General features: G+C 36.5%; 1 protein-coding gene across 5 annotated transcripts in view; it reads left to right on the forward strand.

The window, feature by feature from the left end:
• AMOTL1 (angiomotin like 1) overlaps positions 1-27,670 on the forward strand; it is a 214,382-nt gene that overhangs the window by 149,237 nt on the left and 37,475 nt on the right. For all 5 annotated transcript variants that reach the window (XM_074216484.1, XM_074216486.1, XM_074216487.1 and 2 more), the window contains 2 exons: positions 2,082-2,226; positions 4,244-4,333. In XM_074216484.1, coding sequence (XP_074072585.1) covers positions 2,082-2,226; positions 4,244-4,333 — 235 coding nt within the window. The remainder of the gene's footprint in view (positions 1-2,081; positions 2,227-4,243; positions 4,334-27,670) is intronic.

Below are 27,670 nucleotides of genomic sequence, written 5' to 3' on the forward strand. Positions count from 1 at the left end.
GGAATGACTGAAATGAAGGGTAAAGAAGGAATTATATCCAATCTTGAACTATGTAGAATGACTTCTCTGAGAATTCTCTGTCTGGAAGGATCAGAATTATGTGACAGTAGCTTTGGGTCAAAAATAGCAATAAGGGGAGACTAGATGGTGCAGTGGATAAAGCACTGGCCCTGGAGTCAGGAGTACCTGGGTTCAAATCAGGTCCTAGACACTTAATAATTACCTAGCTATGTGGCCCTGGGCAAGCCACTTAACCCCATTTGCCTTGCAAAAAAAAAATAGCAATAAAAGTTTATGTCAGACCCTATTGTTAACTCCGTGGTTCTATAAAAGTCAGTTAGGTTCTCAAATGTTCTAGGAAACGCTTAAGACTATTTTTTTAAAAAGGTGATGATCCATATTGGAAGATTTCTTCAGCTGGGAGTTAGTTCCTTTATTGATGAAATCACAAGTTCTGTCCCTGTTCCCCTCCCTATATTAGGGGAAACATGCTCAAAATGTTTTATTGATATGGATGTTCAATAAAAAAAATATTTGGAGATCACTGGTAAAGCTCACAGTGTTGTTTGGGTTCTCTTAGACCAAATATACTCTGAATATCAAATTTTTTTAGGGAGATTTTTGGAAAAATAACAAAGTGAAATGATATATGTGAGAAGTTCTTATGTTGTATGTTTAAGAAACCCACAAATGTTAAAAAGCTCTTAGGAAAACAAATGGTAAAATTCATCAACAAAGTCATGTGAGGATCAGATCATTAAATAAATGTTTCAGGGGAATTCTATGTATATATAGTAAACCTGGATTTCATTGAGATTTCTGACAGAATCTCACATGGCATAATTATAGATAAAATGGAAAGAGGTGGACTAAAAGCTAAGAATGGACTCCTAGTTAAATCAACAAGTCCAGAAAATAGTGAGTGAAAGGACTTGGAAATTTGGATGGAGATTTATAATAGATACCTAGAGAGGTGTTATTAATTGGTCCTAACTGGTCAGCATTTTTATCAGTAACTTGATTAAGAGAGGACATAAAATAATACTTATAAAATTATAAATTGTAGTTTAACAAAACTAACTATACAAGTAAAGAATTGGGAAGACATGGTTAGACAACAGTTAGTGTGAATAAGATATACTGGGTTTTAGTGGACTGCAAGCTCAATGTGAGTCAATAGAGCAGCAAGGAAGCTGTGTGTTAGTGGTAGCAATGTATCTAAGAAGATGGAGGGGATGGTCTTGCTGCCCTTTCCTATCTCAGACCTTATTTAGAATGTTATTTCCAATTCAGGTACCACATTTTCAAATGAAAATTGACTACTTACAGCAAGACCAAGGAAGATGAGTATGGCAGAGGGACTTGAAATCATACCATAAGAAGCTCAATTTAAGGAACTGTGATTCTTATTTAGAGGACAAAAGACTTTGGGTGGCTGGGGTGTTAAGTTGTTTTCAAATATTTGAAAGACTGTCCAGTGGGAAAGGGATCCAACTTCTGTTTAGATAAGATAAGAACCTAGGATCAATGGAGAGACATTACACAGAAGTAAATGTTAGCTAAACAGCAGGAAAGACTTAACAGGAAATTGGCTATCTTGGGCATGAAGGAAATGGAATGGTAAGTGCTTCATCACCTGAGTACATCAAACAGAAACTGGAAGGAGGCTTGTCAAAAATATCACAGAAAAAAAATTAAAAAAGTTAAAAAAAAGAATATCACAGAGAGGATTCATGATTTGAACTATGTCAGATTAGTCAGATTCTTAATGTTTTTCTTTGGGTCTGTGATTTTACATAAAGGAAGGAAATACAAAGAAACTTAGGTAGAGTCATTTCTGGAGTCTTGACGTTGGACTATATGACCCTGAATATATATTCCATCATTCTGATAGAATTTTTGAGTGCTTTTCAAGAGAGAGAAGGGAAGGAGATTGATTCCAAAATAGAAATCCAAAATAGAAATTACCTAGTATATGGAACATGATTTAGTCCATAAGTCCATCTTCAAGTGTTCCTTTGAATATCAAAGATGCTTATAATAAAATTCACCTTTAATATCGACTCTTTCTTATATTTCAGTTTGAAATAGAAATTCAGAGGATTTCAGAAGCCTATGAGAGTCTAGTTAAATCTACCACCAAGCGAGAATCTCTGGACAAAGCCATGAAGAACAAACTGGAAGGAGAGATTAGGAGACTTCATGATTTCAACAGAGATCTACGAGGCACGTTCATTTCTTTTAAAATTTTTTATACTTTCTTTTTGCAAGCCAAATGGGGTTAGGTGGCTTGCCCAAGGTCACACAGCTAGGTAATTATTAAGCATCTGAGACTGGATTTGAACCCAGGTAGTCCTGATTCCAGGGCCGGTGCTTTATCCACTGTGCCACCTAGCCACCCCGAGGCACATTCATTTCTATGTGTATTTAACCAAGTTCTGGGTACTATATTCCTTACTTATCAACATTCCAAGTTCTCTTTGTCATGTTTCTCCTGTAGCTAGATAAGCTAGTGAAACTCAACAACATTTTTTGATTGTTAAAAGACAGAATCATTTCTGTCTACCTTGTGGGATGTTATATTATTTTAAGCATTAGAATCACTAGTGTTTGTATATTTATGTGTGTATAGATATACTTTCATTTATTAAAAAATAATCCTGGGGCAGCTAGACGGTGCAATGGATAAAGCACAGGCCCTGGACTCAGGAGAACTTGAGTTCAACTGTGACCTTAGACAATAATTACTTAGCTGTATGGTCTTGGGCAAGTCACTTATTCCTATTGCCTTGTAAAAAAAATAAAAAATAATGCCACTTGATAAGATATGGTTAAGGACAGAAAAATACATATAGCTTCCCTAGAGGATTCAAAAACAAAATTTAATAAATAAATTCTTTTCACCTACCCACTTCCTAAAACAAAGAACCAAAAGTGTTTAAAGACCATTTGCATTTAACTAACTGTCTGCCATGGATTTTCTCCATCATCTCTACCTTTTTCTTTCCTAGCTTCTTCCAAGTCCCAGCTAAAATCCTACTCTCAACAGGAAGCTTTTCCCAACTCCTTTCAATTCTAGTCCCTTCCCTCTGTTGATTATTTCCTATTTATGTTAAATTAGTTTGTGTATACATAGGTTTTTGTTTATTGTCTTATCCATTAGATTGTGATCTCCTTGAGGGTTTTGCTTTTTTGGTTTTGCTTCTTAGTATTTAATATTAGTATTAATAGTAGGATCAAATGCTTTTTGCCTGACTCCTCAGAATTGGGAGACTGCCTACTCTAGAATTCTGAATGTTTTAGAAAGGGAGGAAGGAGATCATCTTCTAAATTCTACCTTTTCTTCCTATCATCAATAAGCCTTTTTTTTAAAAAAAAATTGCCTATTACACATACTACATAGTAGTAAAAATCCACAGCTATCATATTGCAGGATTTCCTCATCATGAGTCTTTTATGTATGAATCACAGTCCTTCTGTCCATATATGACCCAAAACTATGCTGTTGAATAAATTTAAAGCTGTGTCAAATGGCTTACTTAAGATCAGATGTTTTGACCTTCTGTCTATGTCCCTTTTCTTAATTATCTTGTTATGGGGTGTGTGTGTGTGTGTGTGTGTGTGTGTGTGTGTGTGTGTGTGATGTATAATATATAAATATATATATATATACATGTTTATCTATATAAAATATATATGTTTATGTATATGTGTATATGTATATATACACACACACATACATATATACCTTCTAGGGATTTGGAGGTGTTGGGACCAGTCTTGTTTGAAATTCAGATCAGAAAGCCTTTCCCCCTTCCAAGGCATTGGATTTCAGATTGAGAGGGCCAAGCCTCCTGGGAAGGACCCTCTTTTCAGCAGGCTTCCTGTCTTAGCATGCAGAAGAGGAACAAATATCCCAATATGTTTTTCTTAGAAACTTCCCTGAAATTTCAATTCATGATCACAGGGAGTAGAATTACATTAATTTGCTAGAAGACATCAACTTGAATCTACCCCTCAAGTCTCTTCTTTTTATGAGCTGGAAAGAAAAATATCATACTTCCCCCAAAGGATCAGGAAGATAACATTTTCCACCCGTTGTTTGATCTTCTGACTCCCCATTTTTTAACTCCTGCCTGACCATTGATTCATGCCCTCCTCTTGGCACCCATCTCATTTTCAGTAGACTGATGATTTTATATTAATATGTATTTTTTTTAAAGAATTTCTTGTTTTTGGGTAGACCGCCTGGAGACTGCCAACAGGCAACTGGCCAGCAGGGAATATGATGGACATGAAGATAAAGCAACAGAAGGTCATTATGCTTCTCAGAGTAAGTATTCACATTTATTTATTCTGAAAATTTTTAAACATGGGCAGTGAAAGTGAATCATGATAACTTGGAGATTTACTCTTCTTATATTTGCATTTGCCCTTAATTCAGCATGTAACCTGTTTGGACCATAGACCAAGTACTATATATACTTGCCAAATGTGGAGCAGAAGGAAATATCACTTCCATAAATTTAGTTTTAGATCTAGCCTCTCCTCTGTGATTTATGATCTTTTTCTTTAGATAAGACTCCAAAGGTGGGGAGTGGGGAAAAAACTTTACTACACTTTCTGACATCAGACATTTGTTTGCCATTAATTTTGACTATTTGTGCTTATGCCCTAATATCCCTTTCCAGATTAATTTTTCACAAAGTTAAAAATTTATGTTTTTATCTTGTTTTTGTAACTAACACCTTTATTTCTATTTGTATTTTCCTACCTATCTTCCCCAGAGAACTATCTCCTCAGCAAGAAATCAGTACAACAACTGAGTCTGATATAAGCTGTGTTCCACCCTCATAGTCTTCTACCTTTGCAAAGAAGGGAGGGACATATATTTTCTCATCTCTTTCCCAGTGACAAACTTGAACAATATAATAATACCCAATTGCCTCATCAAAAAAGAGAGGTGCAACTAGGGAGTACAGTGAATAGGGCACTGGCCCTGGAATTAGGAGGACCTGAGTTCAAATTTGACCTCAGACACTTGACACTTACTAGCTATGTGAACTTGGAAAAGTCACTTAATCCCAATTGTCTCACTTCCCCCTCCCCAAAATAATGCACAGAATAGTTTTGCTCTTCCCATTTGCATTATGCTGTTTTTTTGGTTCTTATTACTTTTATCAGTTCAATTACAATATTTCATTGTAATTGTCATATTCTTCTTTTCTTACAATGCAACAATATTTCATTATACTTGCCACTATTTGTTTAGACATTTCCCCTAGTATATGAACATCTACTTTGTTTTCTAGTTTTTGTTTTATAAAAATCGATATTAAAATATTAACTTTGACCTTCTTCACTCAGGAGAGGAAAAGAGGAAAGTGCAACCTGGGAAAACTGAGGGCTAATGACTGGTCATGGTTTAAATGGAGAATAAGATTTGGAATTAAAAGGCAGAGTAAGAGGTGGAATGGAATATTAATCTGATAAATGTAAAATAGAATCTTAGATTTGTTCTACTTTGCATTTCTGTTTATAAGTAATTTGGAACATTTTTCATATGCCTGTATAGCTTGAATTTCTTTTTTTTTTGAAAAGTGTCTGTTTATCAGTTGAGGGAGTGGTTCATAGTCTTATAGACCTTGTTTTGTATGTGTTTGAGATAGTTGGGGTTAAGTGACTTGCCTGGTGTCACATAGGTAGTAAGTGTCAAATGTTTGAGACTGGATTTGAACTCAGGTCTTCCTAGTTGGTGTTCTATTCTCTACACAACATAGATGCCCTATATTCTTATAAATCTGAGTACTTTTGAAAATACATTTTGAAAATTGAATCTTTACATAAGAAACATTTCACAGATTTTTTCCCCACTTAATTGATTTCCCTCTAAATTTTAATTATATTGGTTTTGTTGGTGCAAAAATATTAACTTACATAATCAAAATTATCCATTTTATCTCCTATGATCTTCTCAATTCAGGTATTAGTTATGAACTCTTTCCTAATATTCAGATTTAAGAAGTAATTTCTTATTTCTTTAATTTGTTTGTGAAGCAAACTTTTATATATATACACCATATATTCATTTGGTAATTATCATAGAGAGAAGTATTGATCTAAAAACTGACTTCTTCCCAGACTGCCTTCTTTTTTTTTTTTTAGGTTTTTGCAAGGCAAATGGAGGTAAGTGGCTTGCCCAAGGCCACACAGCTAGGTAATTATTAAGTGTCTGAGACCGGATTTGAACCCAGGTACTCCTGACTCCAAGGCCGGTGCTTTATCCACTGAGCCACCTAGCTGCCCAACTAGTGAGTTTTTATCCCATTAGCTGGAGTCTTTGGATTTATTGATCACTCAAGTACTATGTTCATTAGATTTTCTAAGCTGAATATCTAATCTGTTCCACTGATAAACATCTTTATTTTAATAAGTCCTAAATCATTTAGATGATTAGTGCTCTCTAATATAGTTTAAAATATGATATCAGGACAGCTAGATGGCGCAGTGAATAGAGCACTGTCCCTGGAGTCAGGAGGACCTGAGTTCAAATTTGACCTCAAGCACTTACCAATTATCTAGCTATGTGACCTTGGGCAAGTCATTTAACCCCATTGCCTTGCAAAAAATACCCCACCAACCTTAAAAAAAAGATATGATATTGCTAATAAAGATCTTATGCTTTTTGCTGGTACCAAATAATCTTATTAATTATTGCTTATAATATTATTTAAGGTCTAACAGTGCTATTCTTCTATTTCTATTTTTTCCATTTTCCCCTATGAAGTCCTAGTCCTTTCTTCAAATTTATTATGTTATTTTGTATAGCTCTTTAAGATAATCTTTTGATCACTAATTGGTATAACATTAAATTTGTTAATTTATTTAAGTAATATAATTTTCATTTTATTGGCATGGCCCAATCATGACACTGATTATATCTTCAATTATTAAGCCATTCTTGATTTCTTTGAAGAGTACTGTATTTTATCTATAAGATCATAAATGTGCCCTGGAAGACTGACTGAAAGATTTTTTCAGCATTTTGCATTTATTTTGGTTGGAACTTCCCTTCTTTTATTTCAGTGTCTCATTTAGTTCCTTTGCTGGTTCTCTGAGGTAGTTGGAATATGTTACTATGAATCAGCAAGAGGGATAGTTTTATCTCTTCGTTGCCTATTTTTATGCTCCTAATTTGTTTTCCTTGACTTATTGCTAACTCTAGCTTTTCTAGAACTATGTTAAACAACAATAGAGAAAGGAGGCTTCCTTACCTTATTCCTATATTGATTGGGAAAGTTTCTAGTGTTTTGGCATTTCATTGGGTTTTATTATGTTAAAAATGTCACTCTACATCTGTGCTTTAAAGAGTTTTTGTATAAATAAATCCAGTAAGTCTTTTTATGTAAACATTCATATAATCCACAATTTGGGCACAATTTGACATTAGCACCATCAGTTGTTTATTGTTCCCTAACATCAGCCTGGCTATGTATACTTATAGACCCATTAAATTAAATCCTCATTTATTATATAATTTGAGCCCTTTCTTTAAGTGAGGGCTATGCATAGAATTGCAACATGTTACTTGTAAATAATAGTGTAATAATAGAAAAATTGCAATAGTGTCAGGAGGATAGATTGGGCTCATACTTTGACCTGTTACCTGGGGACACGGAGTTTGAAAATCACCCCTTTCAGGTCAGAATGGAAAAAGTCCATTAGAATCCAGGGCCTCTGGCAAGAACTTCCTAGAACTAGCTCACTATAATTGAGCATCTGTAAGCATGGAAACTTTCTGGACACCTCTTAAACCTTCTGGCTTGAAGGCATGATATGGGAAAGGGGGCCCCTACTAGCTGAAAGAGAAATTGTAGCAATGAAAATGTGACTCTGCTTTATCTCAAAGGCAGAATCACTCCCTTAAGATAAGAGGGCCAACAAATCTATTTCAGCTGTATTTGAAATGTTTTTCATCTGTGATGTATGCAATAGGCAAAAAATTGAATCCAGTCACTGTGCTTGAAGCAAGTAGGTTAACAGATAGAAGGCTAATTTTCTTACTTGGCTTTTAAATTTTCCAGAGGGCTTCCCAATCACTTACATCACTTTCTTCAATATTAGAATTAATAGATAAAAAGAGACTTTTACTCCCAGGAAAACTTAAGACCCCTTCCCATTCTCTGAAGTATTTGTGCCATACTCCCTAGAAGTATAGCCATTTCATTGACACTTCCTGGCATAAAGTAGAAAGATCTCAATTTTCCCCAAACTGCCTGTGTTTACTATCTTATATTTCCTTTATATTTATTCTGTATATACATTCTTGACGTAAATTCCTTGAGAACAGGGATTGTTTCATTCTTTGTATTCATATCCTTAGCTCTTAAGCTCCCATGACATTGTGTGGCTTATAGTTGATATTAAATTAATGCTTGTTGATTGCTAACTAATTGATAGATGGGCTCTTTTGGCTTTGTCAAGAATTTAACATCTAATAGTCATCTGATGAAATGAAAGGAAAATCAGATTATAAAACTCATGGTATCTGAATTTTGAGATTAGTTTAGAGATGTCATGGATGAAATTGACATAGATAGCCTTTAAAAAATAAAACATGGTTCTTTTTTTCTGTTCATTTTAATTAATTTTTTTATTCTCATTTTGTACAAATGTTTTTTTTACATTAATAAAATATACTTGTTTACAAGTAAACAAAATACCCCTCCCCCATGAATATAGATAGACTTGCTCGGGCGAAAAAGTAAAGGGGAGAGAATAAAAACTAAAATTAAAAAAAATAATAGTAATAATTGTAGTTATGGCCAGGTGGCACAATGGACGAAGCACCAGCCTTGGAGCCACGAGCACCCGAGTCCATATCCAGCCTCATAAATCCAATAATCACCCAGCCATGTGACATGCAAGCCACCTGATCCCCACTGCCCTGCAAAAACCAAAAAGAAGGAAAAAAAAGACCCAAAATAAAATAAAATAGTAATAATAGTAGGGGTGGCTGGGTGGCAGACAGAGCATTGGCCCTTGAGCCAGGAGCACCTGGGTCCGAATCCAGCCCCAGACACCCAAAGATCACCCTTGCTATGTGGCCCCAGGCAGGCCACCCAGCCCCACTTGCCCTGCACCCTCCCCCAAATAATAATAACAAAAAGTGTGCTTTGGTCTTTGTTCCAACACCATCAACTCTGTTGTGAGTGGCTCACATTCTTTATGATAATCCATCACAGAAGTTACTTCCCTATTTTTCCAATGTTGCCATTGCTGATCGCAACTCCCTCCTTTTTTATTTCTCCACTGCCACATACTATATTTTCTCTCTCCTTTCACTCTGACTCTGCTGTAGGGTCGCTGAGTGGTGCAGCAGACAGATCCCTGGTCCTGGGGCCAAGAAGCCCTGAGCCCCTATACCACCCCTTAGGCCCGGAATCCACCTGGCCCTATGGTCCTGGACAGGCCTTCCAATCCCAGCCCCTTGCAAGAAGTAAAAAAGAAAATGTGTTATATCTGACCACTCTCCCCCCATGGTCCATCCTCTCCTCCTTTATTCACATCCCCACCCCTTCCCCCTGCTCCCCCCTCCTTCTTACTCCAGTTGTCTATACCCCATTGAGAATATTTGCTGTTTCCTCTCCTAGCCATCTCTGATGAGAGCAAAGGTTCCCTCATTCCCCCTTGCCTCCCCCCTTCCATATCATTGCAATAGCTCATTGTAATAAAAAAAATCTTATTATGTGAAATATCTTGGACTATTCCCCCTCTCCTTTTTATTTCTCCCATTCCATTTCTCTTTTTTTCCTATTGACTCCATTTTTACACCATATTTTGTCTTCAAATTCAGCTTTCTCCTGTGCTTCAACTATAAAAGCTCCCTCTACCTGCTCTATTAACTGAGGAGGTTCATATGAGTATTATCAGTGTCATTTTTCTATACATGCAGTTCATCCTCATTAAGTCCCTCATATTTGCCCCGTCTCCTCCGATCTCCATGCTTCACCTGAGTCCTGTATCTGAAGATCAAACCTTCTGTTCAGCTCTGGCCATTCCAAAAGGAACCTTTGAAATCCCCCTGGTTCATTGAAAGTTCATCTTTTTCCCTGGATGAAGACATTCAGCCTTGCTGGGTAGTTCATTCTTAGCTGCATTCTAAGCTCTTTTGCCTTCCGGTATATTGTATTCCAAGCCCTACGAGCTTCCAATATAGTTACTGCTAAGTCTGTGATCCTGACTGCAGCTCCATGATATCTGAACTGTGTCCTTCTGGCTGCTTGTAATATTTTCTCTTTGACTTGGGAGTTCTGGAACTTGGCTATAATATTCCTGGGGGTTGGTTTTTGGGGATCTCTTTCTCTGGGGGATCGGTGGATTCTCTCTATTTCTATTTTGCCCTCTGCTTCTAGAATATCAGGGCAATTTTCCTGTAGTAATTCTTTGAAAATGATGTCAAGGCTCTTTTCCTGATCATGACTTTCAGGTATTCCAATAATTTTTAAATTATCTTTCCTAAGTCTGTTTTCCATATCAGTTGTTTTTTCAATGAGATATTTCACATTTTCTTCTAATTTTTCATTTTTTTGGTTTTGAAGTATTGATTCCTGATTTCTGGTAAATTCATCAATCTCCCTGAATTCTATTCTTTGTCTGAAGGATTTGTTCTCCTCAGAGAGTTTTCTTATCTCTTTTTCCATCTGGCCAATTTTGCTTTTTAAAGCATTCTTCTCCTCAATAACTTTCTGAACTGTTTTATCCATTTGACCTAAGCTGTTTTTTAGCATGCTATTTTCTTCAGCATTTTTTTGGATTTCCTTGACTAAGCTGCTGACTTGACTTCATTTTCATGTTTTCCCTGCATCTCTCTCCTTTCTTTTCCCAGTTTTTCTTCCAACTCCCTCATTTGATTTTCAAAGTCTTTTTTGAGCTCTATCATAGCCTGAGCCCAATTTCTGTTTTTCTTGGAGTCTTTAGATGCAGGAGCTTGTGCTTCCTCATCTTCAGACTGAGTATTTTGATCCTTCTTGGGCTCATTTGCAAAATATTTCTCAATAGTCTTCCTCTTATTTCTCTGCTTGCTCATTTTCCCAGCCTGGGCCTGGTTTTGGGGTGCTTCCTGAGCTTTTGGGACACTCCCCCAAGGGTCTCAGTGTGTGAGGCTCTGTCCTCCCTCCTGGTCTGTGAATGACCATAAACACCACCCTCTGCCACGGGAGCCAAGGTGGAGGGGGCCCTGCTGTTCTATTGGGGGGCCTAGACTGTGACAGGATCTGAATGTGGTCACAGCCCCAGAGTCCTGTTCCAGGGGCAGAGGACAGAGCTCTGCAGTCTCTCTTCACTCCCCTCCCTCAGCTCAATGGGCTCATGCTCTGGGGGCTCCTGCTTACTGGCTCTGCCTGCTTCTGTTTCCGGGTCTGGGCTGCCAAAAGACTAAGCTGCTTGCTGTGTGCCCTGAGGGCTGGGCTCCACATGCTCGCTCTGGAAGAGGTCCCCCGCTGTTCCCCCACTTTGTGCCCATGCTCCCTGGGGTGCAGCTCAGGAGACTCCCCCCGCTGCTGTGAGCCATGGCTACCAGTGCCCTGGGGCTGCCTCCGGGAGGCTGAAGTTCTTTCGCTCTGGCGGGCCACCCCTCTGGTGGGCCGCTCCTCCAACCCCGGGGAGCAGAACCTTTCTGCTCTTTTCCAGGTTACCTTGAGTAGGAGAACTGCCTCACTGGGTCCCTTTGTGGGTTCTGTCTCTCGAAAGTTTAATTAGAGTCCTTAGCTTATGAGTTTTATCAGAGAGCTCCTAAGACTGGATCCTTTCATGTCACCATCTTGGCTCCGCCCCCCTCTAAAACATGCTTCTTAAATCTAAATCAAAATAAAACAAATATATTTACCAGTCTTTTGGCCAGATAATTCCTTATTACCCCTCATTTTACCCAGTCCTTTCTATACTCTCTGGATCAACAGATAAGAACATATGTATGCAGTCATAAGCTCACACATTTCTTTGGATCCTTAACAGAATGGGGAAAGAAAGGAGGAACAGAGCTTCTAGAATTTCTATTAAACCAGCTGTGCATGGCTGACCTAAATCATTATTCTTCTGTTTTCTTATCTGTACAATGCAAGCAATTATACTTTTCCTTCTGACTGCAGAGAGAAAATGCAATAGAAGCTGTGGAAGTATTTTATGAGGTTTAACACTGACATCAAGTAGCAGTGTTGTTAGAGGACAGTGTTGTGTGGTGGGGTGAATGATGGACTTAGAATCTGAGATTGACATTTGTTGGCTGTGGGTTCAAGGGCAAGTCACTCTTGAATTGCTCATCTTTAAATGAGGGAATAACAAAATCTTTAGGGCAACTAGATGGCACAATGGATAGAGTGCTGGGTCTGGAATCCAGAAGTCTTCATCTTCCTGGATTAAAAATCTAGTCTCAGATGCTTACTAGCTGTGTGACCCTAGGCAAGTCACTTATCCCTGTTTTCCTCAGTTACCTCATCTGGAGAAAAAAATGGCAAACCACATCAATAATCTAAGAAAACTGCAAAAGGGGTAATGAAGGAACAATCCTGAGAGGTAAGTCTCTCATTATCCCCATTTTACAGCTGAGGAAACTTAGGCAACCTGAGGTTAAGTGACTTGCTAGTAAATATATGAAGTTAGATTTGAACTCAAGTCTTACCAGGTCCAGTACTCTATCCATTATGCCACTTAGCAGTTACAAAGATGCTGAGGAGAGGTCAGTGAGTAGCATTTATGAAAATACAGAAGTGCATATGCCCATGCACTCAATGGAAGCATAGAAGGTTAGGGAGAGAGCAGGGACAGGCTAGCCAGGAGCCCTTCAAAGAACTCTTTTGTCATAATTGAGAAGTGATTAAGAAGGTCCTACTTACTATTTGGTGATCCAGAATTTGCAAACTTCAGATGAGGAAATAGAGGTCCAGAGAATGACTTAATAATTTACACAGATAAACAATTCAATAATAACGAAGCTCCAAAAAAAGTAATGGTAAAACATTTATGGCACTTAACAAAACTTTATTTACAGGAAGTGTTTGAGGTAGTAGAATAAGTATTATTTCCATTTCACAGAACAGGTATTCAGATCCAGTTCATCTTCAGCCATGTTTAATCTTTCGTTTTGTTTTGTTTTTATACCATTAATGTCCTTTCTTATTTATAGAAGTTATGTTTTGTGGGAGTAAATCACAAGTATATTCATTGGCCATATAAGAGTTCACACTTTTCAGATGTCTTTGGAGGCTTGGCATTTGGATTAGAAGAAAGCAAAGTAAAGTAACTGCTCCTTGGGGTATCATGTATGATAGAATCACAGATTCTCAGAGATAGAAAAGACCTTGGAACACATCTCCTTCAACCTGTTCCGGAAAAAAGTCCCCTCTACAAAATATACAAGCCATCATTGGGATTTTCTTCCAGACCCATTGCTTCTACTTCTACTCTTCCACTTTGTTATAATTCTAACGTTAAGCATTTCTCTCTATAACTAACACTCTTTATCACATGAAAAAGTTACATGCTTCTACTGTTATGTTATTATACCACCATAGTTTTACCCTCTGGGGCCAAGCAGCCCAAATGCATGTAGTAGTTTATCATCATTTCTTTAGGCTAAACATTTCCTCCAATCAATCATTACAATGAACCTTTACCATCCTTTTCTAGAAGCCATCTTGATTATCAATATCATTTCTAAAATATTGAGCACATCATCTGTCCAGGACAGAATATTTAGGGACTATTACTTCTTCATTGAATATGATCAAATGTTACAGTCACTGGCAATTATTTTAGATGGTGGGGAAGTAAAATCTGGTTGGAAAATGAAAAAGTATCATTTCTACCTTATCCCTAGGTCTAAATATATAAGTACTTTCCAAGCACTTCCTTCAAGACTGGTCAAGTAGAAGACCATGAGAAATTCTAAATTATAACTAAAGGCTAAAGTCCTCTTGACTTTTCTGTTTGAGGACAAGGAGGTACAACTACAGAGAGGCTTCAGTTATTTTCCTTTTAAAAAAACCGAATGTCGGTGAGTCAGGTCTTCAGTCTAAATCCTGAAGAAGGACATGGTCATTCAGATAGATCATTTCCTTTCAGTTGGAAAAGTATTAAATGATTTCATTTCAGTTGTATTTCCTCTCAGAGTTGCTATGTTTAATATAATATTTTCACATTTTCTAAGAAATATTATTCAATTCACTATTTAGAGTTTTATGAATGTAAATATTTTGTTCCTTATATTTTCTCCTTCCTTCAACACACACTTTGTTCTTCTATAGAGTTGCAAAGATCCTTTTGGAGAAGGCTGAGAAAAGTTTTTCCCTTTTTATAAAAGTGATCTCTTAGCTTAAAGGGTAAAGGAGGCAAAGTGGACATCAGTTTATCCCTTACATATAAAGACTCTACCCACCCCCTGGGAAAATTATTTCTTTGATCTTTTATATTAATATTTCATTGATTGCTTGATTAATATACCTCAGAACTCTACCAAATTTGAAACATTTCTTTGTCATTTTGTTGTTGTTGTTTTTGGTCTGGAACTTTGACTTTATTGGTATAGAGAGACTCTGGTCAGGAAAATTCCCTCTAGTAAAGTAACTTAGCTTTTAATCCATAAGTTGTTGTTTTAGAGCTACACATATATATCTCAAAAGATATACACACACGCATATATATATATATATATATATATATATATATAATTATATGTATTTGTATCTATCCATCTATCTCTCTCTATCTTTTGATCTATTATCTATCTATCTATCTATCTATCTGTCTACTTACTTGAACCCAGATCTTTCTGAACCCCAAACTGATTATCTGTCCCAGCATACCTCACCATCTTTCTTATATATTATTGTTTCTTATGATCTCTTAATATATTGTCATTTCTAAAATTTAAACATGTCTGAGAAAAGGGAGGCTTAATCATGTTTTCCAAGGAATTGAAATCTAGCTGATTATTTTTCTGAAAAACAAATTCCGGGACAAAGTCCTCCAACAAACTATTTATGATCTTTGGAGGCCAGGATTTTGAAAACTAAATTATTATATGCAGATCAACTACTATAAATGGAGAAGAGTAAAATTTTACCTTATTGGGGTTTTGATTGACTTCCCAATGAACTGCTAGGATTTAGTAAAGACCTCAGTAGTCCTGGCATGTTTGCATTCCTTCTTGTCAGTTAAGCAGAGATATGAGGTCCAAAGTTGCCACCCTTAAAATTCCTTTGACACTCTAGGTTTGGAGCTTAAAAACCAACTGAGACCTATTCAAGTTAGTTTCTGCTGAGCAAAGGGTAACATTTCTCTTTCTAAGGAAAAAAAAGGTTTAGGCAAAAGATAAAGAAAGAAAACAAACAAAAAACACCCCAAGGGCTTCTTGGATGTACAGTGCATCTTACAAAACAACATTTTGGTGAGTTATGGGTAAATGAGTCAGAAACATGTGGACTTGATTTCTCTTAAAATCCACATGGGTTTCAAAACTTAAGAGGAAAAAAATTATCTGAGCCAGATTTATTTAGGGTTTGGTTCAAATTCAGGATTTTGAAAAAATATTGTTATGTTTCATTGTCATACTTTACTCCCTTCTCACCCCCTCAGATGAAAGGGCCTTATGGTACCCCTTGAGTCCTCAAGGGACTTGAATAATTCTAAAATAATATAATAAAAAGCTCTTCTGAGTTTCTTATTCCTGGCAGGGACAGATGGGAAGTATATCAGAAATGACAAAGACATCAACACTAATGCCACTGACTCAGCTATAGTGTAGGGAGATCAAGGAAGATTGTGCTGATGGCTCATTGGATTTCATTACATCAAGTTGTATTAGCTTCCATCTATCTTCATTGCAAAGGAAAGAACAGATGTTGTTCCAAGCTTTGAAACAACATCTTTATCTCCCAATCAGATGCTTTTTCATGTCTGACATTTTATGAAGTATAAATTGAAATTTTTTCTTACTGAAATTCACTTAAATTTTCTGTTTTCTTCATTGCATCGATTCCTAACCTGATTAGGAAATTCCCTAGGTCATATTTAGTCAATATGCTTTTTTGAAAGCTCTTAGTATGTGCCCACTTCTAAGTAAGATCTGAAGGTGCAAAAAAAGGGTCAAAACCCAGTTCCTACCTTCAAATAGTTGCATTCTATTTAGAGAGAAATAAAATGTAAACAGCTAGTGTATGAAAAAGAGATGTGGTTCAATTCTCAATAATAATCCTCAGATAAGGAACAATTTCAATTCCTCTCATTTTATTTTTTTTTTAATTTTTTTGCAAGGCAAATGGGGTTAAGTGGCTTGCCCAAGGCCACACAGCTAGGTAATTATTAGTGTCTGAGACCGGGTTTGAACCCAGGTACTCCTGACTCCAAGGCCGGTGCTTTATCCACTGCGCCATCTAGCCCCCCAATTCTTCTCATTTTAAATAGTAACTATACATCTGAATTCTTTGAGACAGGCATACCAAGTAAATATTTTGGGTAGAATGTTGGCTTCTGGTAAAAGTGTGATTTTTTTTTCTCTCTAAACCCTAAGACATTCATTTCTATATTGTGATTGTTGGATTGTTGCATTGTAAATGAAGGTAGGTCAGGCTTTCCTACTCTTCAGGAATGGTTAATGGGAGATTGTTTTTCTGGAATGAGTTGTACTAGTTACCCATTGAGCTCCTTTCTGTCTCCAAGATTCAGTGATCTCAAGATTTATATTTCAGCCTGATTTGGATCATCTATCTACACTATGTGATAGAAGTGAACAAAGATCATCTTTCGACTACTATCTACTACTATCTACTATCCTGAGGTGAAGGGACAAAGTTGCTCTTTAACTAGAGGAAATATTATTTTAGCAATTGTGTGTTGGAAATTCATTCTCAATCCTCTAAATAAATATGAGCTGCTATTCCATTTTCTCCCAGGGTGTCCTTTCACCTTGACCTTATAGGCTCAGGTTCAGAGCCAAAGGTCATGAAGAAATTTGAGGGCTGGATGTTCTAACATTCTACCACTAATTTGCTCAGTGACCAGCACTTCCAGTTTCTCTCCAGTAATAATGGAATTCACTGGTTCCACCTCACAGAACAATGAAAGATTGTAATGAATATAAAGGGCATTTTACAATTTGGGGGGTAAAGTTCAGGCCTTGATTTCATTGATGTTGAGAACCAATCAATAACTTCATCTCTCCACTGACTCAACAAGCATCAGGGCTATTCCACTCACCAACTTTTGAAGGGCAGTGATCTTTTCTTCTTGATCTGGGCTTATGGTTTCATAGATATATAGATTAATAGATGAGGAAATCACCTATAGTACTGCAGATCAGCAGTTGATCCACAACTTGTAGATCATTTTGATTTAACATTGGAATGGATCTTAAGAGGCAGTCATATTTATTTCCTTTGCTTTACAAATTAAGGAATTGAGGCAGAGATAGGTTAAGTGACTTGCCTTGGGTTACAGAATTAATAAATATCTGAGTCAGGATTTGAACTCGGGATTCCTGACTCCAAGTTCAGTGCTCAATGAATGATGTCACCTAACTACTTATAGTCATACAGGGTTGGTTGGCTAGGGCAGTGAGAGGTTGAGTGATTTGTCAAAGATCACACAGGAGAATGAGTCAGAGATGAAATTTGAGACTGTGTCTTCCTAACTACAGAGATAATAATAATAATAATAATAATAATAATAATGGCAAGGAAGTATACTAAGAACTTAACAAATATCTCATTTGATTCTAGGGCAAGCTAGGTTGTTCAATGAGTAGAGTACCAGGCCTAGAGTCAGGGAGCCTCCTCTTCCTGAGTTGAAATCCAGCCTGACACTTACTAGCAGTGTGTCCCAGTCTCTGCCTCAGTTTCCTTATCTGTAAAATGAGTTGGAGAAAAAAATGGCAAGTCTCTTTAGTATCTTTGCCAAGAAAACTTCAGATGAGTTGGACATGACTGAAAATGACTAAACAACAGAAGTCCTGTGGGATAGAGCTGTTATTGTCCTAACTGAGGTCACTTGATGACTTTCCCAGAGTCACACAGTTAGGATATGTATGAGATCACATTTGAACTCTGGTCTTCCTGACTCCAGGTCCAGCACTCTATCCATTCAGCCACTTAGCTGCTCTTTATCTGCTATAACATATTGCTTCTCTATTTATGAAGTATATAATTCACCTGCAGAATCATGGATTTGGAGCTGGACATCTAGTTCAACCATCTCACTTTTTTTACACATGAAAATGCAAATCCATTATGTAAAACTTGTTTTTTTAAATATATCATGCAAATTTCTTTTTCTCTTCTCTCCCCTACCATAAGACACAAATAGGGATATATAGGTAAAATTATTTTATACATACTTCTATTTATCAATTCTTCATCTGGATGCAGGTAGCATCTTTCTTCATATGTCTTTTTTCCAAATGAAGAAATTGAGGCTCAGGTTGTTTAGTGACCTAATTAGTGTTCAATGTGTGTTTTAAATCCAGGTCCCTTTGCTCCAGGGCCAGAACTTTTCCCACTGTTCCACACCATTTCTGCAATGCTTCTGTGAACCCTTGTCATCTCATTTTCCCTCCCAACCCATCCTTGGTATCTATTTTAGCTCTCTTTTTCCATCAACTAGAAAAAAATGGGCTCGAGTCCCACCAAATGCCATAGCAAAATACATATCTCTGCTGAAGCCTGTCACTGCTTATGGCCCCTTGATCATCCTTGACAGGCAGCATGGAGAAACCTGAAACCTTCATGACAACCAGAAGAGCCGGCAGGCTGCAGGGCTTCTGTTTATACACATCCGTAGCTTTTATCCAAGTGCAAAATTCCAGTGACTCAAAGTAGACAGTGAGTTTCCATGCTTAAAGAATCAGCATAATGGAATGAGAAGCTCTTTTGGTCCTACACTGACTCCTATCCCTACAAGTGCAGGGTAGACAATAGGTTTTGTTTGTGTGTGTGTGTGTGTGTGTGTGTGTGTGTTGTGGTTTGGCTTATAAATTTCTTTTTTGCATCACTGCAACAGGGTTTCAAAGTTTCCCCACTAAAAATATACAAACCACCAAGACAAGTGCTTATATGGAGAATCCTGAAGCTTTGTTATAGATTTCTCATGTCTGTGGCTCTTTTTTTTTTTAAGTTTTATTTTCAATTCCAAATTCTCTCCCCCATCCATTGAGAAGGCAAGAGATACCAAGGCTTGGGGCAGCTAGGTGGTGCAGTGGATAGAGAACTAGCCTTGGAGTCAGGAGTGCCTGAGTTCAAATTTGGCCTCAGATGCTTAATAATTGCCTAACTGTGTGACCTTGGGCAAGTCATTTAACCCCATTCCCTTAAATAAATAAAAAAAATTTTAAATACCATGGCTATTTTTTGAAACAAAGGGTTGGAAAATAGCACTTCTTTCTCAAATGGATAAGGGATGAGCTTAGGTTCAAATCACATGGAGAATGGATAACTTCATCAGTTCTGTAGGAGCTGAGAAGTCACAGGGATGGTGGATGCATAGGGAAATTCATTAACATATCTTACCTGAGGCATTGGTAGTTTTGATTTGATTGTGGTTCTCAGTGAAATTAAAGGGGTGGTAACATTTTCCTGGTGCTTGGGGAGAAAATGGCCCAGGGGGAGATGAGGGCATTGAGATTCCAGGGAATTTAAAATGAAGAGGCTCAGTTTCTGATTTCTAGGTTTGATCTGCTTTGATTATTGGAACTGTAGTTTATATGGGAGGAAATTACCAGAGCTGAGTTAAAGAGATATTTCTGACTGGAAGAGGAAAATAAAGGTAGTAGTGGAAAGAAGGGATATTTGGAAAAGAGATGTGGATGGATAAAAGTAAGGGGAAGGAAATATTTCTTATATGTTCTTGAAAGACAGAGTGGTACAATAGAAAAAAACTCTAGTTTTAGAGTCAGAAGACTTGAGTTCAAATTATACCACCTTGGGGATAATGATTATTCAACTTCTCTGCACCTTAGTTTTATTGTCTGTAAAATAATTGAAGGTTCTTTCTTGCTCTAGATCTGTGATCTTATGGTTTCTTATTTTGTGAATTAGCCTCAGTACAAATGTTGACAAAAATCAATTAATTGCTTTTCTTGGGTTTAGTCGGTCTCCTTAACCATTTCCTGAAATGGTAGAGAGGGAGTTGGCTGCAACCTGGAATGCCAAATATATGTTTATGTAAAATTCAGGAATCAAGGGAAGGATGTCCTATTAGATCATCTTTAAGATATTTCCTTGAACGGCAAAGACATTTATTACAACTCCAGTTTTTAATGGTTGCTGTCCAATGATCTGCCCTCTAGTAGATCATCAAATATAGGACTAGAATAAGGGTGAATCTAGATCATCGCATCATCATAAACCTAAAGCTAGAAAAGGACCTAGAGGTCAGCTTACCCAACCTCCTCATCTTAAAGATGAGCATCTGGGATCCAGAGAGGTTAAACCACTTGTCTAAGGTGACACAGGTCAAATAAGAGGCTAAATTTGAATCCAAGCCCTCTGAACTTCCAAGTACCCTTTTTTACTGCACTTAGCTGCCTCCTTTTTGAAATGAAAAAGGAGGGAGTCATTAGTCAGAGGTAGAAGAAAATATTCTAGTCATAAGCCTGGAAAGATAGATGAGATGAAAAGGGAGAAAGGTTTCCTTTATAGTTTTGATTTAAAAATCATTTTGTGTGTTTGTTTGTTTGTGTGTGTGTGTGTGTGTGTGTGTGTTGTGTGCATGTGTGTGAATTTGGGAGCATACTTATTCCCCTCTCAATAAGCCACTTAGGAAAAAATGGATTATTAACAAGTGGATCATTAACAACTTACACAGGACTTGTTCAATGGGGCTTTTCAGTATTGGAGCTCTCACATGTATGAAACAGATTTAGCAAATACAGGGAATACATTACAACCTTTCATTTTTCAGTTTCAGAGATAATTGATGTCTGGAGAAGTTTACCTGGTCAAGGTCACAGTTAATTAGTGGTAGAATCATGAATTGGTATCTATGTTTCCTGAGTTCAAGGCCAGATTCCTTTCCACTTAAACAATTATGGTATAATGTAATTTTTATCACCAGTTACTAGGTAAGTTGGTATTATTCATCCATTTACTTAGCCTATCACCTTATAATGGGACTGAAGATGCATGCTTGATTGCAGGGAGGTCAAGAGAAGTAGTTTAAGAAGGAGACAGAGCACAAATAAACTTTGTTTCACAGATCTAGTCAGTGATGTGTGTCATAGTGGGGGGCCTAGTGCCTTAGGCAGACAAGTGTTAAATAGGAAATGATGTTAGAGGTAAACTTTATAAGTCTTAAATTTCACCCTCAAGAAGGGCTTGAGGAATACTCAATATAGCTGCTGGGCTGTCAATTAGCAGATATCATTTGACAGAATACTCTTTATCTTCATTTTTTTGTTTTGTTTTTTTTTGTAAAGCAGTGGGATTAAGTGACTTGTCCAAAGTCACACAGCTAGGTAATTATTAAATGACTGAGGTCAGATTTGAACTCAGGTCCTGCTGACTCCAGGGCTGGTGCTCTACCCACTGTACCACCTAACTGCCCTAACAGAATACTCTTGGTCAAAATTCTTGGGATTAATCACTTTAATTTCTATCTCTTAAATTAATACTCAGTGTTTCTGAATACTACTTCTATCTTAAAGCTCCAGGACCATTTTTAATACAAGTCATCTGACATAGACTTTTCAGAATACTGGATAGATTATTTCAAATAGTTCTTCCAGTATAAATAAAGATTCCTAAACATTGAAGGCAAAGGAAAAATATACATATATAAAAATATTTCTATATGTGTATATAAGTGTATATATATATATATATATATATACATATATATATATATATATATACCTATTTATATAAAATATAATTTCCTCATGTAAAGAACTAAAAATCTGGAGAAAATTGATTTGTGAAATGACTGGAGTTAGTTGTAAATTGTTTCATAACTCTTAGAGATTCCTAAAATATATTGAGAATACTACTGGATGTTGATGTAGAAATTTAATGGGGCCAGAGGTGGAGTGGAATAGTATTTGATTTAAGTCCAGTAAATTTTAATGACTTCAGATTATTAAAAATAAAACCATTATTAAAAATAAAACCTTCATCTGATACTTAGAAAGACTATGGTATAATAGAATGGAAAGGAAAAAGGATGAAGGATATGCTGCAGAATTGCAGATTGAAGGACTGTGGAAGTCTAGGGGAGAGAGTATACTAATCTAGGTACAACTCTGTTCCTTCCTTAACTTTAAGATTCTGATCCAGCCCAGAATGATGTGATGATATGTGCCATTATGTGACAAATCCTTTGTAAGATATAAGATGCTTTTAAAGAAAACCTTTGGAATAGGCCTCTGGGAAGAGGAACCCCCGCCCCCCACCTTCTTAAATTTAGTACATTAACTTCACTCCTGATTCATTGACATTAGCTGTTTAAAAAAATGCTTGCTACTTATATTTGATATTAAGAAAAGATAGTAAAGAGGGTAGCAAAAGACAGTTGAATGAGTAGCTTTAGAGTTTGAAGGATCTGGGTTCAAATTATGCCGTCATACCTTACTGAGTGACATTCAGTAAGTCACTTAAATATCTCTCTGAGCTTCAGCTTTTTTTTTTCTTTCTCTCATCTCTAAAATGAAGGCTTTGGATTATTTGGCCTCTGACATTTCTTCCAGCTCTAAAGCTATAATGCATTTTCCCCCTACATTAGCAGTACATTTTCTACTTTACAGGAAGCTTCACTTTCTATGCTTGCCCCACTTGATCTCATCAGCTCCTATAGGTTCAATTGTCATCTTTATGAATATGATTTCTAGATCAATATATTAAGCCTAGTTTTTGTCCTAAACTCCATTCCTAAATTTCTACATACTGAGTTCCCTACCTACACCAGTGAAGTCACAGTATGCACCTCCCCCTTAAACACACCCCCACCCTACTATACTCAAAAAAAGGGATAAAAATTAAATATACAAATCACGAGATTCTATGGTCAGATGTCATTGCTTTCCAGTTAACATATTAGAAAATGTCTTGTTTCATTTCTCCTAATTCTTAGTGAATCTGTGGCTCATTGTTTGAGTTTTGATGACCTGGAATGAGTATAAATAGCAACTGTTTTATGTTTTGGCAGGAAACTTGGAGGGTCTTTCTTCCCAGATTGGTATTTTGGATAGTAAATCAGACCATTATCAGTCTCAGCCCTTACAATAAGGTATCCAGATTATCCATATTAGAAAGCATATTAGCATAATCATTATCTTCTGTCACCCAAGGAATCTATTTCCTGAACTTTTTGTGACCCAATCATTTATTTTTATGAAAGTATTTAAGACTATGAGATGAAATAAAAGGGATTGGGTTATCCTAGAATGCGTAGAGTGCTGTAAGAGAATTTAGAAGTCATCTAGTTCAACCCACTTATTTTATTAGAAGTATATTCTGAGGCTCACAGAGCCTAAACGACTTGTCCAAATTTCCACAGGGAGTAAGTGGCAGAATCAGGATTTGAATTCAGATGACAATGTCTGAATTCAAACTGAGCTCCTGTGATTGCAAATTCAGCTCTCTTTCCATTGGATGCCTTACATTGAGACTAGGACCCTCATGTCCCCTTCCTTGTTATTATTATTATCAGTTCTACTTCATGTATTAATGAAAATAAAATAGTTAATAACTTGACCATTACTCAGTTTCCATACTTGATTTTCAACATATTTGAATCAGACCTAAAATTCAGGGAAGGAACTTTTGGGTGACCTCAGAGAACAGTCTTGATTTGGTAACCTATCTGTCTCTGGGCAAAACACATCTTTTACAAGTAGTCTTGTGCATCTTTTAAAGGCAGCTATTTCTACAAGATCTCTTATTTTTTTCATCATCTAAATTTCTTTACTTAATTTTCTTTCTTAAACTCGTTTCAAAAGCAGTTCACTGCTTTAGCCCTTTGAGACCCTCACAAGATTATATCTGTATTTGTCAATGGACTTATTTAACCACCTACTCACAACCTAGTCTTGAAATAACTGGAGAAACCATGGCAACCTATTTTATAGACTTGGACTAGTGAGGTTAAAGATCTTTTTGAGGAACTATAAGGAAAGACTGTCAGAATATTTTAAAAAGCAAAAAAAAATGATTGGGCAAACTTGGAGTGATTTTTCCCATTCTCGATCACTAGATGTAAGATTCTTTTGGATTCCTCCGTATCTAGCTGCATTTGGTCCTTTGCTCAAATAAAGCAATTTTGCATTGAATGAGTCAATGAATGATATTCCAGAAGTCAATCAAATTCATCCCTCCTCATTTTGCTGTTAAGGAAACTGAATCCTGGGAAGGCTAAGTGACTTGTTGAAAGCCCTACAGGTATTAAGCTTCAGGGATGATGATTGAATCAAGGTCTTCTGACTCAAAAACTGGGGGACTTCTTTCCACTGTATTAATAAGTCTGCATCTCCTATATTTTCATGCTGAAAGATACTTAACAGTTTTGTAAATTTTTGAGGTTTTTTTTTTTGGGGGGGGGACTGTGAACTCTTTGAGAGTAAGAACAATCTTTTATCTTTCCTAGTATCTCCAGTGCTTAGCACATAGAAGGCACTCATTTTGATGTTTAGCGTTGTTCAACTGTTCATGACTCTACTTGGGGTTTTCTTGGCAGACACACTAGAGTGGTTTATCATTTCCTTCTCTAGTTCACTTTACTTTGGAGGAAACTGAGACAACAAGGTTAAGTGACTTTCCCAGGATCATGCAGCTAGTAGTAAGTGTCTGAGGCCAGATTTGAATTCAGAAAGATAAGTCTTCCCAATTCCAAGCCCAGTCCTCTATCCACTGGCCACTTATGCTTAGAACACAGAAGATACTTGTTTATTGGCTAATTTACTATTTGGGTCTCCCTCTGTCTCTTAGTCTATAAGTGCAGCTAATTCCCAGGGCTGAAGCTTTGACCTCATCATTCTCCTATCATTCATCCTTAGACATTCTGGTAATCTCCCTCTTCCACAAGAGGTGCTCATTACCTGTGCTAAACTTAATGTTAGCACCCAGTTGACCTTAAATCCAACTGCAGCTCATAATTCCTGATTTGAGGAAATTCACCAGGCTTAGTTTCCTCTAGTCATATGGATTTCAGGTATGCACCAATACTCCTGGTTGAGTTTGTAAGTGTTGAGGTGAATTACTTTCTTCCTGTTTTCTCATCTATTCACTAGCTTTCTTCCCACTTCCTCTCTCCAATGCCTCCCCCCCTCAAATTTTCCTTCACAAAAATAAACTGGAATCATTTAATGGATCTGATTGAATAGATGACTTCTTATCAATCCCAATAAAATGTCACTATTCCCTAGAATGCATCCTCTTCCAACAAATTTTTTAGCAATTTAGGATTAACATATCAGAGAAATTCAGTTAAAATTTAGTGAATGCAGTATAAGCAGCAGGAGGAATCTGGAAAAAATTGTACTTAGTGGTAATTTGGATACCTGTTCTTCATGAGTAAGTTTTGAGCTCAAATCTTTAGTTCTTTGGATTCTGTTACACAGCAACAAACAAGGGTAGTGTTTTTAAAGATCAGATTTATTTTTTAAAGGTCAGTTTTATTTTTTATTATTTTTTTTGGCAAGGCAATGGGATTAAGTGACTTGGTTAAGGTCACACAGCAAAGTTAGTCTTATGTGTCTAAGGCTGGATTTGAACTCAGGTCCTCCTGACTCTAGGGCTAGTGATCTATCTATGCCTTTCAATTTTATTTTTCAGTGAATAAATTTTTTTTCTTTCTCCTGTCTTGCTCTTCCCCAATGAAGAACAAAGAAAAACAAAATGATATAACAAATAGACATAGTCAAGAAAAACAAATTTCTTCATTAGCCATGTCCAATATATTTATCTCATTCTACATCTTGAACCATCCTCTGTTTATCATTGCACTGATGAGAGTTCTTAAATCTTTCAAAATTATTTGTTTTTTATAGTAATGCTATCACATAAATTGTTTTGGTTCTCCTAACTTCATTTTTCATCAGTTCATACAAATCTTCCCAAATCTTTAGTTTCTTTAAAACTCATCCTTTCATCATTTCTTATGGCACAGTAGTATTCTATTCCATACATATACCAATTTCTCAATTGATTACTATTCCTTTAATTTCCAATATTTTGGCAGTACAAAAAAAGCTTTTCTAAATATTTTTGCACATGTGAATTCTATCCCATTTTTATCGCTTTGGATTTTAGGTATATTAGTGGACATCCCCACTTCAAAGGATATGGGGACTTCGGAGTATATTTCCAAATGTTTTGGCTTGACCAGCTCTCAGGTTCATACCTCTTTAACATTTGTCATTTTCTTTCTTTGGAAAAATTTGTCAAACCATTGGATTTAGATGGAACCCCTCAGAATTGCTAGTTTTAAATGATTTGTAGCATTTTTTTGTATGGCTATTGATAACTTGGATTTTCTCCTTTGAAAATTCTCTGTTCATATTATTTGACCAATGTCACTTTGTAGAATAACATCCTTATCAGTTTGAATATGTTTCTAACATATTTTAGATACTGGACTTTTTTCAGAGAAATATAACAAAGATGTTTTGCCAATTTACCTGCTTCCCTTCTAATTTCAGTTACAACCACTTTTTGAAGGCAAAATTTCATTAATTTTATGTATCAAAAGCATCCATTTTATCTTCTGCAATTCTGTCTGTTCCTATCTTAGTCATGATTTCTTCCCCTATCCATAGATCCAAAAAATAATTTCTTCATTGCTCTTCATTTGTTTATAATATCACACTTATGTTTGAGTCATGTAAGTATTTTGGAACTTTCCTTGGTATATGGTGTGAATACTGTCTATTTCTAGTTTCTGCGAGCCTGCTTTCTAACAAGTTTTTCTAATGAAATACTGAAGATTGTGGAAAATTTTCTTTCTCACTTTCCCTTTCTGTTAAATGAAGGAATTCTGAGATTCCTTCTAGATTTAAAAAAAATTTTTTCAAGGCTTAAATGACTTGCCCAAGGTCACAGAGTCAGGTAATTAATAAGTGTCTGAATCTGGATTTGAATTCAGGTCCTCCTGACTCCAGGGCTGGTGCTCTATCCACTATGCAACCTGGCTGCCCCTTAATCAAATTATTTTAAGTAACTGAGTAGAAGAATTACAAAATCAAGATCCCATTGTTCTTTCATTTCTCCTCCTGCTATTATACCTTTTGCTGGTCTTCTATTTTCTAAATTAGACTTAATAAAGTTAACCACTGGAGGTTTTGTTCTGGCAGTAGGTCCTAGACGATGGGGAAGTTGTCAGAAAGTATATCCCTACCACTGGCCTAGGTCTCTTTGGCTTCTTCTCTAATAAGGCTTTTTGGGGGTTCCATAAAGCCTGATTGAGCTTAGAACACCACAAGTATTCCTTCAATTCCAAAGGCTCTACCAGTATATTTGACCATTTGTTTTGACAGCTTGGAAATTAGCATGTACAAAATTGTTGAATTCTGCTGACCAATCTTCTTACCCTCCTTCTTTATCTGAAGACCAGAGTTTAAGTCCTGTCTTTGACATTTTGTAGCCCTGGACAAGTCACTTAAATGTTAGTAAATCTCAGCCTCAGTTTACTCATC

Source organism: Macrotis lagotis, chromosome 1 (genome assembly GCF_037893015.1).
Source record: "Macrotis lagotis isolate mMagLag1 chromosome 1, bilby.v1.9.chrom.fasta, whole genome shotgun sequence".
NCBI classification, from domain to species: Eukaryota; Metazoa; Chordata; class Mammalia; order Peramelemorphia; family Peramelidae; genus Macrotis; species Macrotis lagotis.